At 39.4% G+C, this 10,208-nt stretch overlaps 1 protein-coding gene across 1 annotated transcript; it reads left to right on the top strand.

Moving 5' to 3' along the window:
* Positions 1 to 1,794: 1,794 nt before the first annotated feature.
* HENMT1 (HEN methyltransferase 1) lies at positions 1,795 to 10,051 on the top strand. Its single transcript, XM_041420698.1, has 6 exons — positions 1,795 to 1,917; positions 3,442 to 3,554; positions 5,309 to 5,443; positions 5,847 to 6,029; positions 7,610 to 7,787; positions 9,130 to 10,051. Exons 1-6 carry the CDS (start codon positions 1,804 to 1,806, stop codon positions 9,523 to 9,525), a joined length of 1,119 nt encoding a protein of 372 aa, XP_041276632.1. The 5' UTR covers positions 1,795 to 1,803; the 3' UTR covers positions 9,526 to 10,051.
* The last annotated feature ends 157 nt before the right edge of the window (positions 10,052 to 10,208 follow it).

The raw sequence follows: 10,208 nt of genomic DNA, 5'->3' as shown, positions 1-10,208 counted from the left end.
CTTCAAGACAGACAATACTTCTGTTATAATTTCTATTGTCCTGATTGTGTTTCCATGCATTTACCTTTTCCTGTTGGAATATTTAGGCAAATGCATTCCAAACCTCAGTATTTTTTATGCTCTATAAGATCACGTTTTTATACTTCTTTCACTCTCTGGTGGTGATGCTGAAATCTCTCATATAGTGGCAACCTATAAATCCATTTGCTCCAAATTAGATTTTCTTCCCTCAGGAATCCCAACTGGGTTTTACAGAGTACAGCCAACAAGAAAAACCACTGGGCAGAATTTACAGAATCATCTAGTTGAGATGTAAGTACTAAGTGATATTTCAGGGTTAATCAATTACTCAACAGCCAAAAAGAGTAACGTGCACACTGAATAGGCCACGAAACTTAAAATGTTAGCCAAAAGTTGGCATATACATTTCTAGAATATTCTGAAATCTTAATGGGCATTGAATTGCCTAACTTACCTGACTTTATCCTCACTGCCACCAGAGTCCTGCCTCCTTCTAGGTCCCAGGCCTACACTATATCTTCATTAATAACAGCCCTACCCTGTGATTAGCAAACGCTTTACATGCTGTTAACAGAAGAAATGGGACATTTAGAGCCAAGCTTTCCTTTCTACTTTCACCATGCAGCTACACAGCTGCCTGCTCACCGAGAGACGAATTTGCCCTGGCGTGGTAAATACTTAATGAAACGCTGCCAAAGACATCGATTTTGGATGTTTGTGCTCTCTACCGCACTCACCCAGGCAGGGCTAGTGCACTGTATGTGACAACCAGCTCCACAGCGCGCTTTCCCTCTGCGGTGGGGCACACACGGCTTTAGACACAGCAGCACCCCAAGGGACTTGCATGAGGAGGGGCGAGATTTTCGGGGTTTAGTTTAAAAAAAGTAGGGACACCGCTCGCCGCCGCCAATCACCTTTTAATGACACTGAGGGAGGCTGGCACGGATCAGTAGAACAGTGGGCCCGGGGACAGTCATTGGTGCCGACGTACCCTCGCACAGAAGTGCCTTAGGGAACATCCCCCGCACTGGCGCTGTCCATTGCAGCTCCCGGCGCTCCCCGGAGGGGCCTCACCCCCGTAGGGGCGGCCGCTTAGTGCCCGGCGGGAGCTCGCCGTGGGGGAGAAGGTGGAGCGGGAAGCGCGGGGGAGCCCCGGTAAGGGCAGTGGCTGTCGGGGTTGGAGGCAGTGGCTGTCGGGGGTCGGGAGCCGGCGGGGGTCGGGAGCCAGGGTGGCTCAGGAGCCGGCGGGGGTCGGGCGGGCGGTGCCGCGGGCGGCCCCTCACGCGGGCGCTGCTGAGGGGAGCCCAGCAGGCCCGCTTAGCTCCCGGGGCGGCGGAGGACTGACCTGAACACTGAGCCGGCTTTTGTGCGTATATATACACAAAAACATATTTTTATTTGTGTCTAAAAGACCTCGTAGAGCAATCGAGTTGTGTGCAGGCTTGCCCCAGATGCGTTTGGTTATAGCGTTTGGTTATGGTCTCTGTCCAGGTGTGCTGGATGGAGAGTGACAGATTATGAAATTTGCTTTTTTTTAGATTTGTATATGATTTATAGTCTTTTACATAAGGTTATTTACATAATTTCACGTGGAGATAACAGGCTAGTCTTTTTTTTTTTGGTCATGTTTTTGTAATTCTTTGAATAGAACTCAGATCAGGTCTGCCTCTGCTTAATTGGGACTCAAACACCACTGAAAACAGCAAACTTTGTAATTAGATATGTTATGAAGTGCTTCAGAAAATAAGAGTTAACTTTTTATTTTAGGGTTGCCGGAATACTATGGATAAGAACTATAAAGAAGAGTTTACACAAATTATTAAATTTGAACCTCCTTTGTACAAACAACGCTACCAGTTTGTTAAAGATTTGGTGGAGAAATACAAACCTAAGAAGGTTGGTATGTTTTGTGTCTTTAGGTTATAAACTTGAAAGTAAATTGACACTTGGCATCTCAGGAACACAAAATGGGTAGATAACCTGTTGACCTAATTACCAAACAATAGTCATGAAGGAACTGTTAAAACTGAATGGCCTTAGCAGATACCTTGCAATATGTTGTTTTTCAGGGGTGCATGAAATTAATGTTACTTGGCAGGAAGAGGTGAATATTTAAACAAGAGAAATGCCTTAGACTGTTTTTGAAAGTAGTGGTCATTCTGTTTTTAATGTAACGCTGTGGAATTTGTTCAAGTTGCTTTCCTCATAGTTGGGTTTTACTTTCCAGAGCTGTTAGTTCCATGTAGCGTATTAGGTTTATTTAATCATTTGCATGAATAGTCTCAGATAAGAAGTGACACTGAAAGTGTGGAATTATGTGAGGCTAACTCATCTCCACTTTCTTATGGTCTTGTGACCCTCCACCTGTGTTGTCACGTGTGTCCCCCAATATGCCAGAACTTTTGTTTTACAACTCGCTGCGAAAAGTTAAACATTTAAGTAACAACATTTAGTGTTTGCTCTCTTCTAATGTGTCTTCCTCACTTCCTTCCCAAAAATTTCTTCTCAAGTCTGCAGTCTTTAACCCTTAAACTGATGTTAATATGTATGGGGGCATGCAAGAAACTGATGCACCTGCATTACTTATGTAATCACACTTACTTCTAGTGGCTAATAAAAATCTAATCCAGTCTATGATGCCATGGCAGTGTAATATGCTTTAAAATAGAATGTACTCACCAGTGTTGCATCTGTCTTTAAAGATTTGAATTTTCTGATTTAGGATGTGGAATGGGTGGGAGGGTGAACTTTTTTTTACACAGACAGTAGATAAACTGGATACAAACAACTCAGGATTTTCATGTGGGGAACAGCAGTGTGCTTCAACCTTGACTGAGCCTGAGAAAGAGCAGTGGGGGTTGGTTTACATACTCAGCTATCTCTTTAGCTTACAGGAAAGAATATCTATTATTTGGCTTCATGGTCTGAACATCCCCAGAGTTCCCACTGAAACATTAGACTGAGCCTGTAAATTGTTTTATGCAGATTCTTTGCTGCTAACTTGGCTGCTGGTGAGCCTGTTCTCAGTGTTTTGGAGGGAGAACAGCCCAGTGAAAAGCAGTGGTGAATGTGAAAATTACTGCAGCTTTTGTACCTCAAATCATACTTTACTGTTACTCATGTGGAAGACATTCTCCAGAGTCAGTGGGATGTCCTATGTATACTTGTTTATAGCTGTAGTAACAAAAGGTGAATTATTTTTTAAAAAATCTTGCAGGATCTTTATATGCATCTTTTAAAAAGAATTTTCAAATATGCATCTATCCTGCTTGCTCACAGCTGTGAATTTTAGTTATGATTCTGAAATGCTGTATCATTAAAAAGTTATTTTGATAAGTATGGAATTTTAGTTTTATGCAAGTCTCTGAAATTACTTATAACTATATAGCATTTATATGTTTTTTAATATCTAATTTACAGGTGGCAGATTTAGGCTGTGCTGATTGCAGCCTTCTCTGGATGCTGAAATTCTGCAGCTGCATTGAAGTGTTAGCTGGGCTAGATATCTGTGCAAATGTAATGAAAGAGAAAATGTAAGCTCTTTAATTGTTTTGAGGTTTGTGTTTGTCTTGACCTAGTGGTGTGGTGAGTTGACCCTGGCTGGAGCCAGGAGCTCACCAAAAGCTGCCCTATCATTCCCCCTCCTTGGCTGGACAGAGAGAGAAAATAAAACAAAGTGTTGATGAGTTAAAGGGCAGGGAGAGATCACTCATCAGTTACCATCATGGGCAAACCAGACTTGACTTGGGAAAATGAATTGAATTTATTATCAAAATCAGAGTAGGATAATCAGAAGTAAAGCAAATTTTAAAAATACCTTCTCCCTACTTCTTAATCCTTCATGGGTTTAACTTTATTGCCTATTCTCTACCTCCTCTCCTGCAGTGTTGCAGAGAGATGAAGAATGGGGATTACAGTCAGTTCATTGTGTGTTTGCATGTTATTCCTGCTGCTGCTTCCCCCTCAGGGATAGAAGTCGTTCCTGTGCTCCAGCACCTGGTCTGTCCCATGGGGGAGACAGACTTGCATGAAGTGCCCCAGCACGGGTCCTTCCCACGGGCTGCAGTTCCTCATGAGCTGCTCCAGCCCGGGTCCATTTCCACAGGGTGCAGCCTGCTGCAGCGTGGGCGCCCCACTGGGTCACAAGTCCTGCCAGCCAAGCTGCTCCAGTGTGGGCTCCTTTCTCCAGAGGTTGCTGCCAGGAGCCTGCTCCAGCATGGAGAAGCTTCTTCTACAGCCCACTGGCCAACTTGCCATGCAAACCAAATACAAGTGGCGTGGTGCAGCATTTCTTGTAGAGGCTTTCAAAATTAGGGTAACTGCAGAAATAGCAGCTTGGCAAATGGAGAGTCCTGTCATTGTTAGTTACACTGGATCTGTGCCTGGGGACTCCTGGCCTGCAGGTGCCCGTAACATCAGCTAGTGTAGCCAGAGGTCTGGGTCATGCAGAGGCCTCAGGGTGTGCACATCTGAGAAATACACTGTTTGTAAAGGCACTAATGCGTGGTATTAGGAATATCTATATGTACTTATATGTGACATTATTGTCTTGAGAAAGATCAGTTTTGATCTTTTTGAAATGTACGTGGAACTTTAGTCACCAAGGTGGGGACTTGTTTATCATTTTGAAATAGGAAGGTTAGCTCAGTGTGTGGTATCTGGTTTAGAACCTCTCTAAAATGAGAGGTTTATGTGATGTTTGAAGCGTTGGTCCAGTGCATGAATGTAGATTTACTGAAAGCAGATCAACACAATTTCAGTGAATATGCAGGATCTGGATGTTATCTCTCGCTCTTTCTCAAGAATGAAGAGAAGTAACCTTTTATATGTAATATTTATTGTGTGTTTTGTCTAATGCTGTACTTCAGAATGAAATTTGCACATGTACTTTGGTTTCTCAGTGTATTTTACTTGGAAAAAATAGGTAATATGCTTGCCTAAAACTACCCCTAAAACCCTGCAAAGCTTGTCTAAGGCAGAGTTACTGTTTGTCTGGAATTGAACTATTATCAGAATTTACAAGTGGCTTTCCAAGTGACTTGAGAGTATAATGGAAATTTTTGTAAACACGAAGGACAGTTTCTGGATTAACTTCTGTTCTTTCTGTCCTGTCGTAGGTAGTTAGAAGTGTTTGTATTGCATGTGCTCCTTTACATCCATGTAAAATAGTTCACCTTTTTGAAATTCATGAGGTATCTGTGCCGGGTGTTTGCCAGTTCATTTTCACGCACTATGAATCTTGTCTTAAGGTCCTTCCTGTAACGTCATATTTTTAATACTTTTGTAGGCATACGTTGTCTCCTCTTCCTGTTGATTATTTGCAGCCATCTGAAAGATCCCTAACTGTTACCTTGCATCATGGTTCAGTTGCCCACAAAGATCCTTGCATGCTTGGTTTTGACTTGGTGACCTGCATTGAACTGTGAGTATTACGACAATGCAAAATGATTTTTAAGTCCATTGGAGTTCAGTTTGGAATTTTTCCATATTCCAAACAGGCTTGATCAAACCTTTCAAGCAGAAGAATAGAATTAGAAAAGTAGAAAGCAGAAGAGTGGCTCCTAACTTGTGTTTAAGTTAACCACACTAAGTAATTCAGGTAGTGCTTATGGCAGGAAGAGGATACTGATGAAAAAGTACAAAATGCAAGAGGAGATTTGCTCAGACAAAATGCCATGTGCTGCCACTTGGCCACAGTGCCTGTGCTCATATTGCAGAGATAGGTGTAATTACAAGTTACAGATATGGGTTTGAGGTTCTTTTGACTGGTGGTTAAGATTATAGCAGTGTGTTTTTAAATACAGACATCAATTTATTCTTTTCAGAATAGAACACCTGGAAGAATCAGAGCTGAGGAAGTTTCCTGAAGTGGTGTTTGGTTTCATGGCTCCAAGCATAGTTGTGATCAGCACTCCAAATTCTGAATTTAACTCTTTGCTTTCAAGAGTGATGTTATACAGGCATCCAGACCACAAATTCGAGTGGAGCCAAGCACAGTTTCAAAGCTGGTAAGATACTGATCATCATATGCTGGGTGCATATGGTGCTGCTCTGAGTGCCCAGTAGCGTGAGAAATGAATGGCTGTGCATTTTCAGAATGGTTCACTTCTGTGGTTTTCTGTCAGTGAAGTGTCACCTCCTGATTTGGTGGTTTCTTTGCTGTTGAGAGCAGTTAAGGATATTCTGTGGATTTTGTATTTTATGATGGTTGTTAAATTGGCTTTTACTATAACTGCTCTACAAAAAAGATTTAAACCTTTTACTTACTCTTTATGTATCTTTATTACAATTAACACAATTGAAATGTAAGGTATCAATCTTTTTGTATAATACCCTGCTACAGTAATTCTTCATAAAATCCAAGGAGTGGACTTGCTTTATATGGTGTGTAATCAAAGCACTCAGTGAGAGTATGCAAGCAGATTTATCAGATAACCACAGCAGTGGGGCATGTTGAACACAGGATAGTTTAATGGATCATGGCACAATGAAGGATTTAAAGCAAATCATATGCATGTGACAGAGGGTTACGTGAGATCTATCTTACCCTTAATATCAGGAATGTAATAAAAATAAAACAGAGGGAAAATGGGATGCTCTGATAACATTCAACTGTCAAGCAGTTGCGGAAGAAAATACATGGTACAGTAAAGAATGCCATACCTCAGGTAGCCAACTCTTGGTGTATCTCTCCTGGAAATTTTGCCCCTTAAACTATGTTGTTTCTGCCATACACTTTAAAGTATCCAGTGATTTTTGAGTAAACAGTTTTGCAAAGCTGGAAGCATGTATTTTTCCCTACAAACTGATACTAAAACCTGCCTGTAATTAGCTACCTTAGGACATCTTAGAGAAAATTTCTTTGACTTCAAGTATGTTTAGATTTTGCTTTTAGATAGAATTTAAAATATCTATATCACTGAAGAAATCTGGGGTTTTTTTGCGCTGTAAACATGAGACAGCCTTTGTGTTATGAAATAGAAATATTACATTATTCTCTAAAATACATGAGATATTAATTTAGTTTTCTTCTTTTCCATGGAGAATGATGCAGGTAGGTAGCGCAGTTTTGGTTCCCTGCCCCATTTGTTCACTGGCTGATGTACTACAAGATACTTTTAATTTAGGTGTTATATACACTGTTGTAACCTTGATTAGGTAGATTTTAGTTTTTCTATATTAACAGCAAATCACACTTTCTCTGTTAAGTGATCTCTTGTGGTTTAAAGGTGTGTATGTTTTTTACGGGTTTTTCTCAAATAATCTTGTTCTTGAAAATCAGTTTTTAGCTGACTTCCAGGTTGGTGACTAAGCAACTGTGAGCATTAACATTCTAGGCACATATTGTAGAAGAAACAGTAATGTTTGGATGGCTAAACTACTGATACTAAATGATTCAGACTATGGTAGGCATCTTACAGCTCTGGTACAACAAGATGTGACTGCTTATCTTTAGGCATGGGAGTATTGTTAGAGAAATGATGCTCAAGCCTTTGCAGCCTTAGAGTCTTGATTCTCCTTAAGAATGGATCTTTATCACATGGAAAGATGAATATTTCACATAATTGGAATAATTGGTCTTTCTTAGGGCTCTAGAGACTGCTAGATGCTATGATTACTCAGTGGAATTTACTGGTGTCGGGCACCCACCAACAGGAATGGAGAAGGTTGGGTTTTGTACCCAAATAGGTGTGTTTTTTAGAAAATATCCTCAAACTGCTGAATCTGTTCAGTCTGAGAAACCCATGGAAGCAGTTTACAAAACAGTAAGTATTATTTTCTTCCTTTAGAGGTATAAATAATGAGTAAAGTTGTCTGTGACTGCCTGTGAGGTTGTTACCATGAAATATTGCTGACAATCACAGCAAGACAGTCTCATTCTTTGTATTTCCAGTTGTACAAAGACCTTAAACTTTTAGGGTATTTGCTAAATAACAATATGGATAATCATTCATATCTTAAGATACTCCTATTCTTGGAATTATTTTTTTCTTTTCTGCTAGCTATTTTTCCTCTAGTCATTAAATTTATTTATTATATGGCTGTTGGTAATGACACAGATTTTTCAGATACGTAAAATTTTTTAAAGAACATTGTTTACTAAATGTGACCTGAACTGAAACGTAAAGTTGTGTTATGGCTTTATCTTTTATGGTTTCCAAGCTATAAAAACATTTGTAATTTCTGTATTGGAAATTTCTATGCATGTGAAATGTTACCTGTCATCTATTGCCCTTAATAGATTAATGAAGTGCTCTTTAATGCTCACCAGAGTTGGAAATAGATCTAGGTGATGGTGATTTCTTTCATTAGCCCCCGTTATAGGGTCATTTTGGAGAGAGTTTTGACATGGGTATCTTTTGAGATGAAACAAAAATGTTAATTTTGTGTGTTTCTTAACAAATTAATTTTTATAAGGTAACTAATTTATAGGAATAATTCAACATTTCAAGATGTAATTGGAAAGTGAGAAATAATTATAGACAATGGAACTTCATTGGTAGTGTGTTGGTATAAAACACATTGGTAGTGTGTTGGTATAAAGTAACCTGGTGGGATTGAGATTGCCTGCTTAGTTTCCTTAATTGCCTTGGGGTATAGCTCAGTGTAGAACACACTGTATTTCCACAGATTTTGAAGTCACAATTCATTTTTAGCATTCCCTACACCCGTGAGAGCATATTTAATGTTTGACTTTGAAAACAATAAATGACATAATGTAGTCTTGGTTTCCAGATGACAATTCAGGAGTAGTTTAGAATCTCCATCACTATAGAACTGTCCCCAGAACTCTGTAATGCGAGAAGAGAATTATTAAGAAGAGGTAAAGAATTACAGGGCTTTACCTTGCCTGATCTGCAAGTGTTGCTTGCAGGTATAGCCTGTTGGGTTTTGGGGTGTATATTTAAGTTCAGTTAACTGCCAGTGTAGCTGTAATAAAGCAAAACAGCTCATATTGCCTGGTTTTTGTTACCTAAAACTGTTTAATAAGTTAAACAGGATTAAATAAAAAATTATATTCACATTTTAGCAGTTTTGGACAGCAAATGTTAAAATCTCAGCTTGTGATAGTGATAAACATTTTATGTATTCTTGTATATCGTAAAGGTCTTCAAAGCAGTGTACCCAAGTCTTAAAGATGAGAAGTACTTGCAGAATGCAGTGATCAGTGAAGTTATTTTCACAGCCCAAATCATTAAGCACCGTTTAATGTCAAAACGTGAGGAGTATGGTGATGATCCTGAGAGAAAATCCAAATTCCGACCTTCAATGGACTGCTTTTCTGACTATCTTGGAAAACTGGTTGTTGAAAAAAACATGGAACCATTTGTCAGTGGAAATGAGGTTTACATACCTCTCAAAACAATCTTTTCTTTTCCCAAAGTGAATCGACTTTGTGGTACCTTTGAGAAGTTATGCAAGCTTATTGCGGGCAAGGTCACACTGAGCAGTGATGGTTCTGCTGTGATGTTCAATACTGAACAGGAAAATGAAGAGAATTAGATCAGATTTCTCACACAAAGTTCAGTTGAAGTAATGAAAGTGCTTTTTTTAGAAGCTGTCAAATGGTATGTTCTGCTAACTAGACCACCAAATCTTTTCTAACCTTCCATCAGTGGTATTTATCTGTCAGCACCTTTGATTGAGTGAAGGTGAGTGCTTCTGACAAAGGTAACAGTAACTCATAGGGGTTTCAAGTAGAGTATCAGGGGCTAAAAGCAAATAATTCATTCCCAAGAAGAAAGTCAAGTATTTCTGTTTGCTTTCTATTGCTTTATTGTAGCTGTTGTTACTAGATTATTTCTGCTAGTCTCTTGTTAGCTTCAAAGATAGTTTGTTGTACCATCTACTGTGTTGTGCTGAATAATGTGAGTCAGACATAAGTTTAGGGCACGTTTTTTTCTTAATTTTTATAAAATTTATAGATGCCTTTTTCAAGATGAAAACTCCGCCTCGATGAAAACGAAATGTTGTTCCAGCTGAATTGAAATATGAAACTGGCACATTTGTTCTGTTTTTGAAACAAAAATTAAAGAACTGCAGTAATTGTGAATGCTAACCTATCTCTGGTGTAGCTGAAAAATTTTCTGTTTTCATGTGCAGCTTTTGTTCAAAACTGTGAAATGCAAATAGATTAGATGGAAAAAAATTTAACAAAAACAAAACCCCACAACACAACCAAAAAC

This window comes from Onychostruthus taczanowskii, unplaced genomic scaffold (assembly GCF_017590055.1).
Source record: "Onychostruthus taczanowskii isolate IOZ18803 unplaced genomic scaffold, ASM1759005v1 scaffold65, whole genome shotgun sequence".
NCBI classification, from domain to species: Eukaryota; Metazoa; Chordata; class Aves; order Passeriformes; family Passeridae; genus Onychostruthus; species Onychostruthus taczanowskii.
Note: the sequence above shows the minus strand (reverse complement) of the source record. Positions and strands in the feature narration are given on the sequence as shown.